The sequence below is a fragment of the Protopterus annectens genome, chromosome 7.part0 (genome assembly GCF_019279795.1).
Source record: "Protopterus annectens isolate FY-2018-M chromosome 7.part0, PAN1.0, whole genome shotgun sequence".
Classification (NCBI taxonomy): domain Eukaryota; kingdom Metazoa; phylum Chordata; order Ceratodontiformes; family Protopteridae; genus Protopterus; species Protopterus annectens.
In genome coordinates this window covers 873998705-874022623 of record NC_056739.1, presented here as the reverse complement: position 1 = coordinate 874022623, position 23919 = coordinate 873998705, and the positions used below count along the sequence as shown (strand labels likewise).

General features: G+C 42.0%; 1 protein-coding gene across 1 annotated transcript in view; it reads right to left on the bottom strand.

Annotated features, from left to right (window-relative positions):
- DPP8 (dipeptidyl peptidase 8) overlaps positions 1-23919 on the bottom strand; it is a 1004126-nt gene that overhangs the window by 267615 nt on the left and 712592 nt on the right. Inside the window, exon 14 of the mRNA XM_044077448.1 lies at positions 13588-13723. Coding sequence (XP_043933383.1) covers positions 13588-13723 — 136 coding nt within the window. The remainder of the gene's footprint in view (positions 1-13587; positions 13724-23919) is intronic.

The following is a 23919-nucleotide window of genomic DNA, read 5'->3' as shown; positions in this document are numbered from 1 at the left end:
GCAAACACAGCATGATTATCATGTTAAGTTAGCTACAATCACTGCAGCACTAAAAATAAAATGAAATCATACTAACTGCCCTTTTCCAACATGTAAGTGACTATACTGCAGTGCTGGGTGAGAGAAAGTACAGTTTTGTACCTACCATAAATGTAGATGTCCGAACAGGATAGCATCTGCAGTCCTTACAAATGGGTTGTCCTGTCGTCAGGCAGCCCTTCGGTCGGCCGGATTCCAAAGTCTGGGTCTGGCCTCGGCTGGTGTCGCACTTCACCCGACGTCATCACTGCAGGTCTTCGGGTATAAAGGCATCAGCCGATGCCATTTTCCTCAGTGTTTCTTGCCCCAGATGCCAGTTGCCCTCTTGGATAGCTAAATTTTTGGATAAATGCCAATGTTTCCAAAAAGTAGAAGGCAAACACAAAAAATAAGCATGTATGTACATATATACAAACAAATACACCATAAGAGATCCCCCCCAGCTAGCTATTAGGTGGGCAAATACCCTAGGAGTACCACAGAGGGGAAGGAGGGTGGGTAATCCTGACTGCAGATGCTATCCTGTTCGGACATCTACATTTATGGTAGGTACAAAACTGTACTATGTCCTTCAAGGATGCATCTGCAGTCCTTACAAATGGGTAGAATACCATAGCCAAACTAGGGGAGGAGGAAGAAGAAATTATGGTGTAGTTAGGATCCCTTGCAAAACAGCAGTGGCAAACCCTGCTCGGGATCTAGAGTATAGAGGTAAGTTATAATGCTTGGCAAATGTATGCACGGAGGTCCAAGTAGCAGCCTCTATAATGTCCTTGGTAGCCACTCCTCGTAAGAAAGCTGTGGTAGTGGCTGTAGCCCTTGTAGAATGAGGCCTTATGTTCTGTGGAATTTGCTTTCCATGGTAGGAGTAACAGAATCTTATGCAATTTCCTATCCACTTGGAGATTGTCTGTTTGGAAATTGCTTTTCCTTCCCTTCCTGTTGCATATGCTACTAGAAGCTGGTCAGTTTTTCTATTGCCCTTGGTTCTGTCCAGGTAGTAGTGCAACTGTCTATGTACATCCAAGGTATGCAGCAGTCTTTCCCCCCTGTTCTGTGGATTGGGAAAGAAGGTAGGTAGGTGGATAGCCTGGTTTAGAGACACTCTGGATACCACCTTAGGCATAAATGTAGGATTAGTTCTCATGGACACTCTATCTTGATGGAAGATTAGGAAGGGTTGTACTGCCATTAAAGCCTGTAGTTCCGAAACCCTTCTTGCTGAAGTAATTGCCAGTAGGAAAGCAGTTTTCCAGGATAGGTGTTGAAGATCTGCTGTTGCTGCTGGTTCGAATGGAGGGAGTGTCAATTTTTCTAGCACAAAGTTCAAGTCCCATGCTGGTAATGGTGGTTTCCTAGGAGGTTTTACATTCTTAATTCCTCTCAGAAACTGCCTGAGTAGAGGATGTGATAAGACAGGGGATCAAGCTGTATTCTGCAGAAATAGCTGATGCATGTATCTTGATGGAGGAATAGGACAGGCCTGTATGGAGAAGCTCTGCCAAATACTCCAGGATGTTGGCAATATCTACCTTTGACACATCTTTCCCTCTTTCAGTACTCCAAATGACAAACCTTTTCCATTTTCCTGCATAGTTCCTTCTTGTTGAAGGTCTGCGGGCCTCAAGGATAATGTCTTTAACCCTTTGGGATAAATCTGGGTTAGTTGCTGTTATGTAATGTTCCAGGCAGTCAGTTGCAGAGTTTTCAGGTTTGGATGCAGGATGTTGTAGTCGCTCTGAGTTAACATCAAAGGAATCAGGGGTAGTGTCCACGTTTCCCCTCGAGACATGCTCCTCAGTAATGGATACCAATGTTGTCTTGGCCAATTTGGAGCTATCAGAATTATCCTTGGACGTTCCTCTTTGATTTTCAGTAGTATCTTGTGCATCAAAGGAAGAGGTGGAAATGCATATGCTGTCAGGCCTTTCCAACTGAAGGATAGAGAGTCCACCTTCCAAGCAAGTGGGTGGTATGTCCTTGTGCAGAATTTCTTGAGCTGGTGATTGAGTGGGGATGCGAATAGGTCTATTTGTGGCATTCCCCATTTCTTTGTGATGGCCTTGAAGATGTCCGGGTGTAGCATCCATTCGTGAGCATCCGAGGTAGTTCTGCTTAACATGTCTGCTAGGATGTTTTCTTTTCCCGGTACAAATATTGCCTGTAACTGAATGTTGTAACTCAGAGCCATATTCCATAGGTCCAGAGCCATTCGGCATAGGGGGTATGAATGAGTGCTGCCCTGTTTGTTGATGTACCACATGACTGTGGTGTTGTCTGTCCTTATCATCAATTGGCCTTCTTTGAGGAATGGTCTGAAATTCTGGATTGCTAGTTTTACTGCCAGCATTTCTTTTTGATTTATGTGCAGGTGCAGTTGATCTGGAGTCCATAAACCTTGAATGCACTTGTCCAGCATGTGGGCCCCCCAACCGATGTCTGAGGCGTCCGTTGTGATGGTTTGGCTTGTTTGAATGCTGTGGAAGGACAAACCTGGGTTTGACTGGCATGCCTGAGCCCACCATAGGAACTCTTGTTTCAGGCATGGGATTAGTGGTATTTCGGTTTCTAAGCTGTGTTGAGACCATAAATTCTTTAGGTACCACTGTAGCTTTCTCATATGCAGTCTGGCATGGGGGACCAGGATTATGCAGGATGCCATGAAGCCCAAGGCCTGCAGTACTTTCCTTGCTGTTAGTTTGTTCTGCTTTGTTAATGCCAAGAAGTAAAGAGGAAGTTGTTCTTGTTTTTCTGCAGTTAGGAATGCCATCTGTTTTACTGTGTCCAATTCTGCACCCAAGAATGTTCTTGTTTGGGATGGTATCAGTCTTGACTTTTTTAAATTGACTGTGTATCCCAGGGCTTGTAGTAAGCAAATGACTCTTTGTAAGTCTTGTGTCAGCTTGTTTTTGTTGTCCGCTTGTATCAGGCAGTCGTCCAGGTATGGATAAATTTGGATTCCCTGAAGCCTGCAGTGAGCTATTACTGATGCCAGGCATTTCGTGAACACTCTGGGCGCAGTAGATAAGCCAAAGGGCAATGCTGAGAATTGATAATGCTCTGATCCTGCAAGAAATCTGAGGTATCTTCTGCAATGTGGTCGTATGGGGATGTGCAGGTATGCCTCCTTGAGATCTAGAGTTACCAGCCAATACTCCTTGCCCAGCATGGGAAGAAGTTGCTGTAGGGTCAGCATTTTGAATTTTGGAACAATGATAAATGTGTTTAAAGCGGACAGGTCAAGAATAGGTCTCCAACTTTTCTCTTTTCTTGGTACTAGGAAGAGTCTGGAGTAAAATCCCTTGCCCTGTTCTGTAGGTGGTACCCTTTCCACAGCTCTCATCTTTGTTAATTGAGCTATTTGTTTTAGAGCTTCTGTCTTTTGATTTGGTGGCAGGTTTGGCATTCCTCTTTTTACTGGTAAAGTGTGGAAATGAAACCTGTAGCTTTGGTCTATAGTTTGCAAAATCCACTTGTCTCTTGTGATATAGTGCCAGTTTTTTGAAAATAAGGCTAACTTTCCGCCTAAGGGTGCTGCTATTTGTTCCCTGGTAGGTGGTGTCAGAGCCAAGTCACTGTGATTGTCCTGTTGCAGTGGTAGTGGTTGTATCTGTGCCTCGTTGGTTATTGCCTTGCCACTGGCGTCCCCTGTAGGCACCTCCTCTGGATTGATTTCTGCCTCTGGAACGTCTATTCCTGCCTCTCTGAGTTTTAGAGGAGTCTGGAAAGGACCTATTTTTGGAAGGCCAGTTCCTGCTAAACCTTGGGGGCTGAACCTGTAAGAAATCTTTAACTGTTTGAACAGATTTTGCCTTCTCTTCCATTTTCTTCATGACCTGTTGGGCAGGAGAACCAAATAGACTGACCTTATCCATAGGAGCATCTAATAGTTTTGCTTTAACATGATCCGGCAAGACCTGTTCTTTCAACCATGCATGCCTTCTTATAACTGTGCCAGTCATGGCTGATCTAAATGAAGCCTCCAGTGCATCATAGCCACATTTTAAAGAATGGTTACTAACCTGCTGAATGTTATTCACCATTTCTAGAACATATTTCTTATCTAAGGAATCATCAGAGGACAGTTTCTTAGTTAACTGATCAAGCATAAACTCTTGGTATTGGATCATATGAAACTGACAGTTCAAAGCTCTAGCTGAGAGAGTAGCAGAGGTGTATACTTTTTACCCCATCTCTCTAAGGACCTTGATTCCCTTTCAGAAGGGAGAGGGTTTTTCGCTGAGGTCAGCTACTGCCTTAGGCCCCTGGGAGATAGTCTCAGGATCTGCAAAGGAGCCTTGAATAAGTGGTGATGAGTGTCCGGGACCCTGTAAAACCTATCGGGCTTAGCAGGGGCTGGAGGTAAAGTATCAGGAGCAGTGCAAGCATCATTAAATGCATCATCCACAACAGGAAGAACTGGAGGTATAGCTAAGGGCCTATGTTGCGGTAAGTGTAAAAGGTCCTAAGCCTTTTCTTGAATCTGAGAAATCTTGTCCCTGCCATTGGAATTGCTCTCTCATGGCATGTAAGGTTTCCCCAAAGGAAAATTCCTCTGGTGGAGAGGCAGAAGGAATCGATTCTTCAGCATCGGAATCTTCATAAGTAGAAAAAGGAGCCTCTGGATGGTCTGAATTGTCTGTATCATCAGAAGAGTCATCTGAGGACACTGGCTCAGGGGGCTCTGCTCTAGGTCTCTTTTCTGGAGGTTGAGAGGCCCTGTCTGGGTGAGATTGGGATCCCCTTATTAAAGAGATGAGATCCTCTGCCAGAGTAAGCATTTGGGAACTGGAACTGGGCCTGTGAGAGGGGGGCTTAACAGGCACAGACTTAGCAGTTTTGGCTGCTTTAGCCCTGGCAAAGGCCTTTATAGACATGGCTGCAGGAGGCCTAGCAGCACCACATGCTGGGGTAGAGACATCCAAATGGATGGTGTCCGATAATTCTTGAAAAACCACAGTAGTAGGCAAAACTTCAGAGGCCGATTCAGCTAGGGTAGAAGGGGCCTCGGTAGTAGTCATGGATTCGGCTGAGGATTGACCCGTTTGCTCGGTTTCGGCCGAAACCGAGACACTCGCGGTTTGCTTAACCGTGGTTTCGGACGAAACTGCGGACTGCGAGTGTCGGTCCTTTTCTTTGCGTTTCTTAACAATTTGAGTAGTCGGAGGATCCGACGGCATAATGTACGCAAAATCTGAGCCGAAAAACTGTTCAGCAAACTCCGACCGACGCCTAAGCGTTCGTCGGTTGAAGGAAGCACAGGCTAAACAAGCTGCTACATCGTGGTCTGGGCCTAAACAAGGTAAGCAGTAAGAGTGGAAATCTTTATGAGGTATTTGTTTCCCACAAGTTAAACAGTTATTCACTTTTTCTGACATCGGCTGAGGCAAGAAAGAGTCCCCAACGGGGTACTTAGCTTTTTAGAAGTCTTCGAAGTAGTATTCGGTAGTAGTAATCTCTGGATTTGACCGACCGGCACTTGCGAACAGCTTCTGCTTCGGGCGCCACGCGGCAAGAAAGACTGGGGAAAATGGCGTCGGCTGATGCCTTTATACCCGAAGACCTGCAGTGATGACGTCGGGTGAAGTGCGACACCAGCCGAGGCCAGACCCAGACTTTGGAATCCGGCCGACCGAAGGGCTGCCTGACGACAGGACAACCCATTTGTAAGGACTGCAGATGCATCCTTGAAGGACATCACAAGATACACAACATGACTTTTCTTTGAGCAGTTCTAAGTTTTGACATTATCAAAATCAAGTTCTATTGCAAAACAAAACCAAATACCTTTAACTATTTTGTAAAAGGTCGTTCATAAAAATAATTTGCATGGCTGTACACTGAAACAAATACATTCTGAAGATAAGACAAAGAACCATCAGGAGGATAATTTGTTAACATACTGGTTTTACAATGCATGCCCATAACACCAGGGGCTGTCAAGCAAAATAAACCCTACCTCTCAACGTGTAAGGACAAGATATCTGCAAATAGCTTGATATAATTTGGGGACAAAGGCCCAGAAATAGGGATAGATTTTAAATATTACTGTTATACACCTGGAAAGCTGCTAGAACAGCATGCATTTTCTGAAAGGAGATGAAGTCTGAAACTCAAATGCCTGTTAATATATAGTGACTTAAACCTCAGAACATAATTTCCCAGAAAAACAGAAATTTTATGAGCAACAAACCAAAAATATGGAGAAAAATCGAACTGAGGAACACAACACATTAGGGACAAGAACACAATAGAGCCATACAATTAAGTTACTATTTACAGTTCAACAGTCAGGGACAAGAACACAACAGAGTCATACAATTTAGTTATTATTTACTGCTCAACCTGATAGCACAATAAATTTAAACAAAGCACAAAATCTAGGCTGGATTACATCAAGCAGTCAGGGACAAAGCCAAACAAAAAGTACAGTTTTGTACCTACCATAAATGCAGATGTTCGAGTGTTCACCCTGCTGCAGTCATCACACTTGGGTTATCCTGCCGTCAGGCGGTCCTGCAGTCGGCCAGAGTTTCAAAGTCTTGGTCCGGCGTCAGTTGCTGTCGCTTCTTCCCTGAAGTCAGTGTGCCAGGGGTATATAAGAGGCATCCAACACCATTTTCTTCAGTTTTTCTTGCCCCAGATGTCAGGTGCCCCCAAGTAGGTAGGCAATACATATTGCTAATAAAACATGTAAAAGGAATAAAAGGAATACCTTCAGTTACAAGCAAATACACCGCAAAGGTTGTACAGGATAGAAAAGGTATAGAAAAGTTCAGCTAGGTCAGAGGGGATGGAGGGAGGGTAACCTGGACTGCAGCAGTGTGAACACTGAAACATCTACATTTATGGTAGGTACAAAACTGTACTATGTTCATCGTGTTACACTGCTACAGTCATCACACTTGGGTTGAATCCCAAAGCTAGGGATGGGTGGTGGAACTAAACAGGGTTTGGAGAGGCTAGTAGGCCCTGCAGAACTGCAGTGGCAAAGCCAGCTCTGGTTTTAGAGTATAGAGGTAAGTGATAGTGTTTGGTGAAGGTGTGCACTGAACTCCAAGTCGCAGCCTCCAAAATATCCTTGGTTGGTACCCCTCTGAGGAAGGCTGTTGATGTTGCTGTAGCCCTGGTGGAATGGGGCCTGATGTTACCAGGTACAGGTTTGCCATGGTGTGTGTAGCACAAACGGATACGATGTCCTATCCATTTTGAAATGGTCTGTTTTGAGATAGCCTTTCCTTGTGATCCTGCAGCATAGGATACAAAGAGCTGGTCAGATTTTCTGAAAGCCTTAGTTTTATCCAAGTAGTAACGTAATTGCCTGTGAATGTCCAAAGAGTGTAGGAGCCTTTCCCCTTTGTTCTGGGGGTTTGGATAAAAGGTGGGCAAATGAATGGTTTGATTTAGGGCCACACTGGATACCACCTTTGGCATAAAGGAAGGGTTAAGTTCATAAAGAGACTCTGTCTTGATGAAAAATTATGAAAGGCTACATTGCCATTAGGGCCTGTAGCTCTGAGACTCTTCGTGCTGAAGTTATTGCTAGCAGCAGGGCAGTTTTCCATGATAGAAACTGTAGATCAGCTGTAAAAGCTGGTTCAAAGGGCAGTAGTGTAAGTTTTTCCAAAACAAAGTTGAGATCTCAGGTTGGTGTTGGTGCTCTCCGGGGCGGTCTTATGTTCTTAGCCCCTCTGAGGAACTGTCTTAGTAATGGATGTGAAAATATAGGAGGATCCGTGTTGTATTGAGCTGAAATAGCATGGATCTTAATAGATGAAAAGGAAAGTCCTTTGTGCAACATCTCAGTTAAATATTGAAGAATCTGAGGAATATTTGGGACAAGGGGATTTTGGCCTTTAGCCTGGTTCCAGGCGCATAATCTTTTCCATTTGTCTGAATAGGCTTTCCTGGTGCTGGGCCTCCTGGCCTCCAGAATGACATCCATCACAGCTTTAGAGAGGTGTTGACTGGTTGTTTAGGTAATTTGCCATGCAGCCAGATTTAAAGTCTTGAGCTGGCTGTGTAGAATCTGATTGTTTTGCTGAGTGAGCAGGTGAGGAATTGGGGGTAAAATCCATGGTGGGCCTTGAGCCATGTTCCTTAGTATTGGATACCAGTGTTGGCGTGGCCAGTCTGGAGCAATGAGTATCATTTCTGGCCTCTCTAATCTGGCTTTCAGCAGCACCTTTGCCAGAAGAGGCAGTGGAGGAAAGGCATACACTGTCAATGTTTTCCAACTGAATGAGAGGGCGTCCACTTTCCAAGCTAGTGTGTGGTATGTCCTTGTGCAGAATTTCCGTAGTTGGTAGTTTTGGGGGGAAGCAAACAGATCTTTGTCTGGGCTCCCCCATTTTTGAGTTATCATTGCAAATACTTGTGGATCTAGTTTCCACTCGTGAGGATCTATGATGTTTCTGCTTAGATCGTCTGCCAATGTGTTTTTCTTTCCTGGCAGGAATTGTTCTTGTAGATGAACTTGGTAGGTCAGTGCTGTGTTCCACAAGGTCATTGCTTGCCTGCATAGGGGGTAGGAATGTGTGCCCCCTTGCTTGTTTATGTACCACATCACTGTGGTGTTGTCCATCTTTATTAGGAGTTGTCCTGGATGTAGGAGGTCCTTGAAAGCTGTTAGGGCATTTTGTACAGCTAGCATCTCTTTTTGATTGATATGTAGATGCCTTTGATCTGCAGACCATTTGCCCTGAATACACTGTCCTGTCATGTGTGCCCCCCAGGCATAATCTGATGCATCTGTTGTTACAGTTTGCCTGGCTGTGGGTAAGGTAAAAGGCTGACCCTTGTTGAGGTGACATGCCTGGGCCCACCATAGAAACTCCTGTTGAAGGCAGGGAATGAGTGGAATTACTGTTTCCAAGCTGTGGCTGTGTTGAGTCCATACGCTTTTCAGATACCATTGTAATTTCCTCATATGCAGTTTTGCAAATGGTATTAGTAGTATGCAAGATGCCATGAATCCCAAGGCCTGCAGAATTTTTCTTGCAGGGAGTTGGGTCTTTGTTGCCATCATTTTGAAGTACTGAGTTAGTTGTCCTTGCTTGTCTGGCGTGAGATAAGCCATCTGGGCCTTTGTATTTAAGCTGGCACCCAGGAATATTATGTCTTGTGAGGGCACTAGTTTTGACTTCTTTTCGTTTACTGTGTACCCTAGGCAACTTAATAGGTTTTTGACAAACACCAGATGCTTTAAAAGAATGTCCTTGCTTTCTGCTTGAATAAGGCAGTCGTCCAGGTATGGCTATATTTGAATTCCTCTTTGTCTGCAGTATGCAATTACTGGTGCCAGGCATTTTGTTAAGACCCTGGGCACAGTAGATAAGCCAAAGGGTAGTGCAGAGAATTGGTAATGGGTTGAACCTGCTATAAATCGGAGGTATCTTCTGCAATTTTGTCTGACAAGGACATGCAGGTATGCCTCCTTGAGGTCCAACATTACTAGCCAAGCCTTCTTGCCCAGCATGGGAAGAAATTGCTGTAGTGTTAGCATCTTGAATTTGGGTACTTCCAGATATGTGTTTAGAATTGAGAGGTCCAGAATGGGTCTCCAGGCTTTGTCCTTTTGGGGAACTAGAAAGAGTCTTGAGTAAAATCCTTGTCCTTGCTCTTGTGTAGGAACCTGCTGAATGGCTCTCATGTCCATGAGAGCTGAAATTTGCTTTTGAGCCTCTTCCCATTGATTTGGTGGCAGGTTTGGTATTCCTTTTATCCTTGGTAAAGTGTGAAAGTGGAATCTGTATCCTTGAGATACAATATTTAAGACCCATTTGTCTTTTGTGATGATGTGCCAGTTGTCTGCAAAAAGTGCTAGTTTTCCTCCCAAGGGAGCTGCCAAGAGGGATTTGCTTGGTAGTCTGAGGGGTAAGTCATTGTGTTTGTCTTCTGATAGTTTGAGACCTGTCTTCTCCTCCTTTTTGGGTTGTGGCACCCCATTGTCGAGGCTGGTAAGAGCCTTGTAACTGACCTCTGCCAATTGGGCATCTGTATTTGCCCCTCTGTGGTCTGGCAGAAGCTGGAAAGGACCAGTTTTTGGTTGGCCAATTTCTGCTGAAACGAGGGGGTTGAACCTGTAAAAAATCCTTGACCATCTGCATAGATTTTGCCTTATCCTCCATTTCCTTTAAAACCTCTTCTGCTTTTACACCAAATAAAACATCCTGCTGTAAAGGTGCATCCAATAACTTTGCTTTAACATGATCAGGTAAAGTTTGTTCTTTTAACCAAGCATGCCTACGTATGACAGACCCTGTCACTGCTGCTCTACAAGAAGCTTCCAATAAATCAAATCCACATTGCAAAGTATGTTTTCCCACTTGTTCAGCTGCATGCAACAAATCTTGCATTTCCTTATAATCAGGCTGTTCTGTATGTGTGATAATTTTTTGTTTTAATTGAGACATCAGATACTGTTGATATTTCAGCATGTGAAACTGGCAATTTAAGGCCCTCATAGCTAGAGTAGCTGAGGTATATAATTTCTTTCCCCATCTGTCTAGTGTTCTAGAATCCCTTTCAGGGGGTACAGGATTTTTAGCAATAGAGGCCTTAACTCCTTTGGGACCCTGGGAAATGGTTTCTGGGTCAGCAACAGGGTTTTTATATAGGAATTTGTGTGAGTCAGGGACTCTGTAGTATCTGTCTGGTTTGGCTGGTGCAGGAGGTAGTGAATCTGGGTTAAAGCTAGATTCTGAATAAACATCATCCACAATGTCTAACACGGGTGGAATAGCAAGTGGTCTGTGCTGGGGTAATAAAAGGAACTCTCGGAGCCTTTTCTTAGAATCAGAGTAATCCTGGCCTTCCCAGTGGAAATGTTCCCTCATGGTATGTAAAGTTTCCCCAAAAGAGTAGTCTTCTGGGGGAGATGCTGAAGGGATAGACTCTTCAGCATCAGAGTCTTCATAAGGGGGAAAGGAATATTCCTGTTCCTCAGAAGAATTTGAGGAAATTGAAGCCTGGTCAGAGGAAGCGTAGTCCTCCTCCTGTCTTGGCCTTTTATCAGGAGGGGGATGGGAACCCCTGATTAGGGTAATTAAATCTTCAGCCATCTTAAGCATCTGTTTCTTAGGCATGGGGCCTTGTACTGGAGACTGTTGTACAGTCTTCTTTGTTTTTAAAGGGGTTTTCAGCTTTGCATAGGATTTAATAGTGAGTGTAGTCAGTCTGAAGACAACTTCTGCAACTGAAGGCGTTTCAACTGCACCGGAATCTCCTTCAGCCATGAAGTCGGAAGGGCCTAAAGGTAAAGGTTGTGGAGGCCTAGCAATCTCCGCTTGGGAATCGGATGCCGCCTGGGGTTCTAAATCAGCGGTCGTCAGGGGCTGCATAGGCACCTCACTGAAAACCGGAGAACCAGTTACTGGCCTAGCAGAGGCCTCGGAGTATGGTTTGGGACTCGGCTGCCTGTCCTCATCTTTGCGTTTTTTATGCATTCCGGTCGTCGGTTGCTCCAACGGCATGGTATAATTAAATTTCCTACCAAAATAATGTCGGGCGAAATCAAACCGGCATTTAATAGTTTGTTTGTTAAACCTAGCACAAAACCGACAACCTGTGAAGTCATGGTCTGGGACTAGGCAAGGAATACAATAAGAATGAAAGTCCTTATGAGGTATTTGCTTCCCACAAGAAATGCAATTGTTAACTTTTTCTGACATCGGACTGATGCATGAAAAGGTTCCCCAACGGGGTACTTAGCTTTATTGAAGACTTCGGTCTGAAATTCGATTAGAAAATCTCAGGGGTCGGCCAACCGGCACTTGCGAACTGCTTCTGCTTCGGGCACCGCACAGCAAGAAAGACTGAATAAAATGACGTTGGATGCCTCTTATATACCCGTGGCGCACTGACGTCAGGGAAGAAGTGACAGCAACCGACGCCGGACCAAGACTTTGGAACTCTGGCCGACTGCGGGACCGCCTGACGGCAGGATAACCCAAGTGTGATGACTGCAGCAGTGTAACACGATGAACATCAGGACGAACACACATTATAGCCTACATTGTAAGACACTTAGTTCTGCACAGCAGAGGAAAGCAGCTACAGCTCCCTCAGTCCACAACAAAATTCTGGAATAAATAATCCAAAGCAGTAGAAGTATAATCAGCAGCAACGCCATCCAGCAAAAATGAATCTCAGCTTTTGTGGTTAGAGGTCTGCTGATCTCAGTCCCCGACTCCCTGAAGCACTGCAGACTCCCATTCTGAGCTGCCTTGTCCTTCGGGTACAACTTGCATGTCTCAGACCAGACTTAACGGATCCTTCCTGGCTTCCTCTACAACTGACACAACAAACAACATCACAAATCTTTTCCTTCCTTCCTCAAACTGGTGCTGGTCCAAGGTAATCTTCCTGAATCTTGAAGGCCATTATGAAGGCATTGTACTGACACGAAAACCATTGAAGGTGCGTGATTGTTCAAGCATTTGGGCTCTCATTGGCTTCAGTCCTCAGGAACATTTACTTGACTGGTTTGTATACAACAATGGCGACTGGCTGTATTTGCGGTACACAAGCCAATCAAAAACTCAGTAGCACAGTCAACACTGTTCAATGCAGAATAGCTGAGCAGCTATTTGATTGGTTTGTATACCATGATGCCAATTGGCAGTAATTGCGGTACACTAACCAATCAAAACCCGTGTAGCAGAGCTAAAGCTGTTCAGTGTGGAACAGCAGAACACTGGGTTCATTTAATGCTGAATGAGGAGCGTTTCACATAATCCTGAGCACTTGGTTGCTCAGCACCTAATCCTAACTGTAGATTTTACTTTATAAAAAAATCCTTTCCATAACACTACCACTATACAAGACAGCTCGTACACTCACCATGCACACATACACAAAAACATACACACTAAATCTATCACCTTACCTATCCCACACTTCAAACCTAACCTGCGAACACTTGCACATACACTAAGTCTAATCCTAACCATTACTCAAACCCAAATCTGCAAACAACTGCACATATGCTAAACCTAGCCCTTTTTTTACCTAACCCGTCCTCTAACCCCAACACAGTTGCACAAACACTCCCAACCTCTACTACACAGCCACTTATCTTTGTCAAAAAACACTCAGTCAAGTGAAATGCCGATTACTCAGCCAGTCATTCTCACAATCTGCCCTGTATTTCTCTGTCAACCAAAAGAAGTGTTTAATAAAATGCAGTGCCACTATTTTTACATGTTATTTTGTTTCGTTTTTAATAACAAATAGTTCTTCTGCTGTTATAGAAACAATGTGTCAAACAATATGAGATGCCATTAAACATTCCCAACTTACACCAACCTGTAATGAACATGCTAAAATAATATAATGATGATAAGTCTCTGGGCCTGGAAGTTAGTAACTATATACTTGGAAGTGATCAAAAATGCAAACAGATACACACACACACACGCGCGCACACACACACACACACACACACACACACACACACACACACACACACACACACACACACACACACACACACACACACACACACACACACACACACACACACACAAAAATATAAATTAGCAGTACCTGGTGATTCTACAAGAGAAGCCCAGAATTGTTTCAAACTGTCTGTTGCAGCACCGTCCGGATCATTCACTCTGAAGACACCAATGCATGGTGGAGACTCCTGGTTACTATATTTGCTGACAAACATATCAAAGTACTAGCAAAAGAGAAAAAAAAAAAGGCCATCAAATGCAGGTTCAAATGTAGAATTTACACACAATGCAATTTCATCTGCCAATGTCTACACTTTAGAGAATGTCTTTACATGTTACACGTTTTATGTTATGGTGAACAGTCATAATAAGTCTGCTGTTTACAACATGCAATAGGGAGGTTCTTTTTCCTTCATTAATGTCTCTTCAGAATTACATCCAAGGCCCCAACATGCCTTGTATTTCTTGAAATCGCTACTACATCTGCTCCTTTAATACTTAATTTACTGTTGCCTGTGGTCCATTTCCAGACAAAATCCTTTAACAGGTTCTCTCTCACTCTCTCTGACCTCTCGGCTGTCAGGTGAAAGTCTAGGCAGCAGAAAGTTAGAAAAGTAAAACTGTGTGAGGTAACCATCTTAGCAGCAGATCTTTGATGGACAAACCCTTGCAGTAAAAGAGAGAACTTTTCTCTTCCTGCCATCAGTCTTCATTCCAACTGGTTTCCAAGCAGTCAAAGTTCCTCTTTTTGGATGACAGCACCAGTGTTACAATGCTCACTCTTTCATTTGTTCTCCAATGGCTTGTTTAATTCAGTGCTGGGCCATGAGGGAGTCTAACTTAGTACTCTACAGTTGCTAAGCTCTTTGTGATATACAGTAATCCTTAAACGGCTGACAACTCACTGCAAGACAAACACACACACACACACACACACACACACACACACACACACACACACACACACACACACACACACACACACACACTCATTTGGCATGGCCACTTACAGGTAATTTGGAAAATCACTAGTTTAGTTACAGCATATCTTTGAGATGTGGGAAGAAACTGAAGCTCCCTGTGAAAATTTCAGGCACTGGAGAAGTGGGGGGTGGGGGTGGGGTTGTGCAATTAGGTCTGGCTTGCCGATGTTGGGGGATGCTGCAGGTGATATCTACTGAGAACTTTGACTGCCGCTATTGCACTTTGTAGCATGTGGCACAGTAGCCAAGGCTGGTATGCATGAAGGTATGTATGCTTGCCACTGATACAAGCACTCTGTGTCATTCACAGCCATGATACGGTTATGGTTACATTTGGGACTTTCTCTGTCCCCCACTGTTGATAATATCAGATCTCAGTACTGAACTCTGGCCCCCAAGAATAATGAAAACTGATTGGTGGGCTTGCAATCTTATAAAGAATGAATAAGCCAGACATAGCTGCTGGTGAGGGATGCTTGATATCAGTGTGGAAGGTTAAAAACAATGATAAAAAAGACAGAATTAACTTATATGACTGGAGAACCATCCAGCTTCCTTACAGGCTAATAACTCATGCTTTAAGGACTTCCAAGATGGCTGCACACTGAGTAACAACTTAATTCTAGCTCTCCCAGTGTGAAAACAGAAACTCAGCAGAGAAGGCCAGTAGACTTGTGTTTATGGGTAAATTTCAGGAACTGGCTAGTAACTGTACTGCCTGGATGCCAGGAAAAAAGAAACACAGAGGACCTGGAAAAAAATCAGCTACAAAAAGTGAGGAAGAAACACTGACTGTGGAAAGTTCTCCAGCTGTTCAGCAAAAAGCAATGCAATCTCCAAACATGAATTCCAGTAACCTACAAGAAGATATAAGACAACTGCATACAGACCTGATTAAAATAAACAAAACCCTGACGAAGCATGTCAACACAAACAACAAAAGGTTGGAAAAAATGGAAGAAACTTTAAACAGATACTCAGATGAGGTGATAAAGTTGCACAAATCATACAGTGAAATGAATAAAAGGCTGTCAGAATATGAGAATGCTCAGGAACAGATGCTTCAAAAATTAATAGAATTAGAGGACAGAGCACAAAAGGGAAAACTTGAGATTTTCAGCTATACCAGTGAGGCTGCAAGGAACAGACTGCATTAATTTTGTGAAAGAACAAATAAGTAAACTGGCTGGTATTCCAGAGCAGGAGTTGTTAGTTGAATGGGCACATCGTGTGTATGTTCCAAACTTGGCTATGAGAAAGCAAACTAGACCTTTAATAGTAAAGATGCAATCCTACCAGCAGAAGGAGTAGATTCTGACAAAAGTTGTGGCAGAAGGGCAAATTACTAAAAGTGGGAGACAGCAGAGGGTTTGTGGAGACTGATTACTCACTGTTCACCACGCAGTGGAGGAGCAAATTTATTCCACTATTCATGGCATGTTGAGATGCAGTTGTGAGATTCAAACTGCTGTACCCACCTGTTTTCAATGTATTCTTCCCTGGAGGGGCAAAATAAGTTTTTTGATGAAGTATATGCTAAACAGGAAATACAAAAGTTTGTCCAACAAAAAGTAAGCTGTGAAACAGGAGGAGGTTCTGCTTCTTGTTCTTCTGGTTAATAAAGACCACAGAGAGGCTATCCGTGACACCGTATCCAATGTTTCAACAGAAAACGTTGGGGAGAAGGAAAGGAACATGAAAGTTTACTAGAAGAATCAAGGGTACATTAGAAATGAAGCAGAGAAAGGATCTGGGAGAACAACACAATAATTATATTTGTGATGAATGACAGAAGAAAATCTGGAAATATTGGACTTTCAGAATTTGTTGGATTTGTGGGGGACTCTAAATCTTATGCCCTACTTCATGTCATTAATGTTAGGAAAAGTGCTTTGTAGAAGGAAAGAGAAGGGAGACAGTTAACTGTAAGTAAAGAATTTTTTCTTAAATAATATTTTTGTGGTGTGTGGTTTTCTTTACATGCTATAAAATAAAGTTTTCTCAGTTATTTTTAATTGGAATATGGACTATAAACAAGTGCTGCTGTTTTTTTTTCTTTTGTTTTCCCCTTCTTTTTCTTCTTGTTCAGTTTTAAAAAAATGTAGACACTGCAATGTAAAAGAAGAAGCCTGGTTAGAAAATATAACAAGAGAACAATTAATGTGATTTTTCTCATTCTTGCAGATGGGACTGACTGGATTAAGGACCTTAAATTGATATGGTACCAAGTTTTACACGAGACAGCAAGTAAATGAAAAGGAATATTGAATATTATGAAGCATTTTTCTAGCAAATACATGTCTGCTTAGTAGCAATTCTGCAGCTTGTTTTCATGTTTCCATGGAAACAATCTGATAAAGAGAAACTGACTGTCTGGTTTTCAAGTTTTCATGGAGACAATTTGATAAAGAGAAAATGGCTACGGCCTGGTAAGTACATTGGCTTACTGACAGAACCCACACTGTGAAAGTAGCAGACTCCAAATCAGACTTCAGACCAGTGACAAGTGGAGTACCACAGGGTTCAGTCCTGGCTCCTCTCCTGTTTGGTATCTACTTCTCTGAAGTACAGGCTAACAAGAAGGTCTTTGGCTAACTAAATTTGCAGATGACTGCAAACTAGGAGCCATAATTGAAACTCCTAACGATGTGGACATCCTACAAAAGGGCCTCACTGAGACAGATGCCTGGTGTCAAAGCCATGGTCTCAAGCTCAATGCCAAAATGTGCATTGTCATCCCCTTTGGTAAAAACTCTGTACCCATGAACTACCACATAGGCAGTAGTCTACTTAACACCAAAAGTGTGATAAGAGACCTTGGGACACAGGTGGACAGTAGTCTCTCCTTTGATAATCACATTGCCACAGTGGTCAGGATATCCTTCTACATGGCACACTTCATCACAAAAGGTTTCTCATCCAGAAAAAAAAGAGGTCATTGTTCCCATCTACTCATCACTCATTAGACCCATTATAGAGTACAATGCCCCTTTTGGTATGTACTTCACAAGACCTCTTCAACAACTGGAAAGGCTGCAGAAATACTTCACAAAGAGGATTACTGGCCTCAAACAGATGCCCTACACAGACCGACTCAAAAACTCCAGCTTTACTCCATCACATATCGCCAACTCAGAGGCGATCTCTGCCTAACATACAAAGCTATGTCAAACCCAGAGCTGTTGGACATGCTCCACTTAAAGAAATCCCAATCCCTACGAGCTACACGTTCTAGGGACCTAAACCTTGTCACCACAATAAACATAACATGCTGGAGGGATAGAATCTGGTGTCAGAGACTTACCATACTCTGGAACAGACTACCTATCTATGTCAGACAGAGCTCCTCATTTGCACTCTTCAAGAAAAATCTTGATAATTGGATGGGTAACAGGAAATTCATCCTGGGGATCACTTCTGTAGTTCTGCTAGACAGGGGCACAGGAAAATAATTTTCTTGGGTAGCGAAAGCCAGGGTACCTTTTTGGCTAGGCTTGTATAGGTTCTAGGGCCAATAGCCTAGTACCTACCTATGAACCTAGGACATACTGTTCTCAGAAAGCATATGGGGTTTTCCCAAATAGGACAGCTATAAAGCTAAGACAAAACCAATTAGCACTTAGTAGAAGCACAGGCTGTGCCATGCATTTTAGTGTGCATAACCTTTCTTTTAGGTTAACCCAAGTCTATAAGTGTGGCTGTCAGTTTGGGACTTTTGTTCCTATTAGGAGGGTAAAACTTCAATACCTGATGATGTACATAGTTTTATCTGTTAGTATTAAGTTAATAGATTTTAAGGGGATATTAGGAGTGTGTCTATTTTTTTTTTTTTTTGAGGGGTTTCAATAAAACACAAAGTCTTGTAAGATGTGACATAGGCTCAAATGGATTCCACAAGAAATAACTATATAAAAGTTCAACCTGCCAAACATTTTATGCATGTAAACCAAAAGATGGAACTAGACAGTTAACAAAAAAGGTGTTAAATATAAAAGGTGGTAATAATAACTTTTTAATGCAATGATGCTTTCTGTAGCATCTTTAAATGTCAACAGTCTCAGAGATAAATACAAAAAAGAAAGAGTAGTGAACTATATTAAAATGTAAAGTTCAAATAGTTATGTTACAGGAGACACACACAGAAAGAAGTGACATGTGAATTTGATAAATAAAGGTTTTCAGGATGGTTATTCAGCAGAATACCCAGGATAATTGCAAGAGGAGCTACTATAGTGATAGAAGAGAATAAAAAGATAATAATGGCCAATTTGTAGTACTAAGGGGCTACTGCCAAGGGAGGAGGATTACACTGGCATGTATTTATATTTCACCTAAAACTGCTATAATGGAGCTTAAGAAAATTTTGGGAGAAATAATCAGTTTTCAGCAAGGAATATTACTTCTAGATGGGGACTGGAATGTGAGTTGCAGCAGTGAAGATGTGTCTGGGGGGCCCATAAGTGAAAGTATAACAAAGGAGAGTAGATTTTTGATGAAATTTATGAAAATATTTGGCACTGAAGATGTGAATTCAGTAATAAGAGTTTGGAGTGAATTTATTTATTAATCCACAAGATATAAAAACTGGGATTGGCTAGACAGAATTTACATTTCACAAGAATGTGTGCATTTCACTGAAGGTCTTGATACTCACCCAATAACTATTTCAGATCATGTGCCAATAATAACTAAAATAAAAGCAGAGGGTAATGAAATGAAAATGAGACACTGGTGCTTTCTCACCTATCTGTTGAAAAGACAGGAATTTAAGGAATGGGTAGTGAAGATTATATAGGAGCTATGAGAGAGGATAGAAACTTCTTCTGAAAATATAGCGAGGGAGATGGATAAAATTATGTTAGAGTTTAAAAATTGGGTGGAAATAAAAGAAGGGGAGCTATGGTTAGGAAGTAACAAGAATTACTTAGAGTGACCTACAAATGTTAAAGTATTGCAGAATGGGGGGAATCTCACAGAACAAGAAGATGATCATCAGGAGAATGCTAAGGAGGAAATAAGGGATTACCTTGATAATACGCACAAGTTTAGAAAGACTGCTGTTAAGCAACTTTTTGGATAACAGTAGAGCAGAAAAACATTTAGCACAACTACTCAGGCAACAGAAAGTAGAAAGGGCTGTTGCCAAGCTCAGGGATCCTATAACAAGGAAGATAATAAGAAATCCTGTAGAGGTATTAGAAATATTTTGGAAATTATATGAAAGTCTGTATAAAGCAGAAAAAGCTGGTAACAAAAAAAAAAATACAAATTGAAATGTTTACGGAAGAATTAAATATGCCAAGGTTAGAGGTAGATGAGGCTCAATTACTAATGGTCAAGATAGGAGGAGATGAGATAAAAAAATGTGATGTATAACCAATCTACAGGAAAGTCCCCAGGAATAGTGTTCATGTCTATAATGGCCAAATAAATGGCAAAAGTAATGCCAAGCATGATAGATATCCACCAATGTGGTTTTGCGGAGGAGAGGCAAACATTTGACAACATTAGCTGAACACTGAAGAGCCAGAGCAAAGCAGAATGTAAGAAAATGCCACTGTTGTTTGTGGGTCTTGATGCAGAGAAGGCATTTGACAGATTAAGCTGGTACTTTATGAGCAGGGCATAGGAAGCATTTGCATTTCCTGAAAAAATTACAAGGTTGATTAGGAGGATATATGAGGGAAAATTAAAGTGGGTGGGGTCCTTTCTGATAATTTCAGCTTGAGCACAGGAACCAGCCAGGGGTGTCCTCTTTTGCCTTTGTTATCTGCATTATATTTAGAACTACTGGCAAAGAAAATAAGGGACTCAGAAATTCAAGGATATAATTGGTATGGCAGTTGAGAAAAGCTGACTCTACTTGCAGATGATATTATTTTATACCTGACAAAACCAGAAAGAAACATTACAGTGATGTGGAACAGTTTGAGACAGTTTCATATCTTTTTGGGATACAAAATTAATGAAGCTAAAACAAAGGCAACAGCAGTAAATTATGTACCCACACACGAATTGGTTCAGCAATATCCTTATTTATGGGGACTTGATAAAATTAAGTATTTAGGAGTATGCATTAGTTGGAGGTGTGACCGGGGAAGAAAGAGGTAATTGGAAACATATTTTCTGGGAGTGCAGTGAGTTGGCGGACTGTAAGGTGTCCCTGTGGGATGCTCTGTCGAGAGAGATGCTGGGTGGGCAGATTGGTGTAATAGGCAGATGATGCGGTGGTGGTGCTGCGCTAGTGTTGTCACCTCACAGTAAGACGTTGTCCTGTCCGATTCTCAGCTAGAGCGTCTTCTGTGTGGAGACATGCGTGAATGGGCGTACCTACGTTTAAGGTTGTGCGTCAGGGCCGGCAACTCGGCACATAAAAATCTACTGCCAATCATTAGCGGACTGGAGTTCCGCTGTGGCGACCCCTAACCGGGAAAAAGACAAAAGACACAACAAATTTTTTCTGAGCTATGATACAGAATTGGAATTGCCTAGACATGGTAAGACCTTGGCTGTCTCTAATTAAGGTGGCTGCCAAGAAAGCAATTACTAGAAAATGGAAATCAAAACCAACTATATTAGAAGTAGTAAATATAGTAAGAGAGAGAAAAAAAAAACTGGAATTGAGATCTTCAGAAAAAGGCAGGCGCAAACTACATAGGAAAAAATGGGAATTGCGGGAACAATACATACAAGGGAGGAATGAGGTTTAAAAGAAGGCAGGACTAAAATGAGCTATGTAATGTTTGATTGAAAACAACTGGTAAATTATAAGTGATGTATAATGTTTGCAACTGGGAGTGTGTCAGTATGGTTTGTGATGTTAAAATACATGCAAATAGCAGGATTGTGTCAGTGAGTTTTGTTTTCATTTATATAAATGCATGACTGCTTATTGTTGTACCTGATGGTTTAATAAAGATGTTTCTTGTTTATGGGTAGGAATTGAATAATTTATGTAATATTGCTTAGGTTATATGATTTATTTATTGACATTTGATGATGGGGAAAATTCACTGGGTCAGAAACCCATTTTCAGTGAAGGCCTGGGGAAAAAGCTCCAAATATAAAATACAAATACATAAATAATATTCAAAAATAATAGAGACAATGTTATGATGCTTAGATACTAATATGCAATAAACTGACAAAAAGTACATGGATAATGGCTAACAGAATTTTGCAGTGGATATTTTTTATAGCTAAATTAAGCAGCTCAAGAGACAGAAATGGGAGTAAAGAGATGTATAATAAAATTAGAGATTTTAAACTGACATGGAACGAAAGGAAAACATTGGGCCGGATTCACGAAACCTCCGTGTAAGACTTAATATGTCTTACTCGGAGGCTGCAGTTGAACGGTATGACGTCAGCATGCCATGCATATTCATGAGGGCATGCTGAATCATACCCTAGGCTAACACGGTCCGTGTAGGAAAGTAGGGGGCGTGTCCGAATGCCGAGTACTGCAAAGAGACATGCCCCCAGAAGAGTCGGAGGCCTGAAAGTAAACACCCACGAGCGAGTCCTTAGAAATGTCAAGGAACACAACACCACACATCCCCACAGACTAAACCCTACTGAAAATGTGTAAAACGTAAAAATAGCAGTTTCATTTTTTTTTTTTTAAATTTCAAAAATGTTTGCCCGCATTTGCACTCGTTTGCGCAGGTATGCCCTTCGCTCAGCCACAGTTGGCAGACATTGAAAAGCATATAAGATCTAAATATGCAAATTAAGCCAAGTAGCAATAGTGTAGCGGTAGAGACGTTGGCCAAAAAGGAGGTAGTCACGGTTCGAGCTCCCACAACATCATTCACCATTTTTATTTAAATAAGTATGAAACAATCCCGACATATATATACATATATATATATATATATATATATATATATATATATATATATATATACATATATATATATATATATATATATATATACTATAATTTAAGTAAAATGCAATGAAATGGGCCATGTATTTGCGAAGAAATCCGACAGAATAATTTATAAAAAAAGGATTATAATTGCCCATAGCTGAGCAACACTTTAACAAGCTTAATATGAGTGCCCAGAGGTGAGCAGCGCTTTAACAAGCTTAATATGAGTGCCCGTAGCTCAGCAGCGCTTCACCCAGCGTAATATGAGTGCTCATAGCTAAATAACGCGTTACCCAGCGTAAGCCATTTGCGCGGAGCTGTGCAGCGCACCAACCAGCTTACCGGCGGGCAACATTGGGTAAGCTGTATCAAAGCCGCCTTTACACAGACACACCTCCTAGCCTGTCTAGACAGTAGTAAAATAAAAAAAGCAATGCCAAGGGTCGAACCCAGGATACTGTGCACCATAGTCAAAGTACTGAACCACTAAGCCATGACAGTTGTACTGAGAAATACAATATTAGCATATATACAGGAATGAATGAAAATAGAACCATGACAAAGCAGGTTTGCTTTAAGCTGATAAATATCCAAAATGGCCAATCACAGATAAGTGCAGGAAAACTGGCATATATAAACCCCATAGGCGGGAATACACACCATAACTGATTGTGGTACCCATTTGCAGTCAGGATGGCAGGTGCAGGAGAGGGAAATCGCTTCAGACCACAAAGGTGTGGTGGCCATGATCATGAAGCACAACTCATGCAGGGCCAGGTTCAATGGGGAGCGTACAAGGCAGAGGTGTGGAACCGGTTGGCACATGATCTCACCAGTGCCACAGGCATTCCAAGGACTGGTGAACAGGTCCGTCACCACCATGTGGACCTGAAGCGACGTAAGGAGGACCAACTGAACCGTTGGATCCAGGAGGCCCGCCAAATGCCCAATGCCCCACTTCTGAGTAAGTATCCATGTAATTACGTATGTAAGAAATGCTATCCTAGTATAGTATGGAGAGGTATGTTCCAATATTCCTTCATTTATATTACAGCTGCAGGTGTTCGTTCCGCGAATCAGCAAGCTTATGCTGATAGGCTGCTGAGGTTGCGCCACCAGGCAGGTTAGTAATTATTTAGCTGGCATTGTTATAGAATATAAGTGAGACAGATTGTAAAAGAGTTTGGTGTTGTAACCCAGTATTAAAGGTGAAATAAGCCTAGAATAAAAATTCTGCTAGTATTGTAAGATTAGATAAGTGATGCAGCCTGGAAAAGAGTGTATTGCAATCCAGTAATAAAGATTAAACAAGTCTCAAATAGAGTTTCCACCTGTATTGTAATATCAGATAACTGCTTCAGCCTGAAAATGAGTAGTAATCAATCAACAAAGGATAGACAAGTGTCGAATACATCCTTGTAAATTCTGCCATATGAAATAAGTGAGTCAGCTGGAAAGGATTGTTGTAACCCAGTAATAAATGTTAATAAAGCCTAGAATTAAGTACCATTCTGAAAAGTAAATACAAAATAAGTGAGAGAGTGTGAGAAAGACAGTTTGA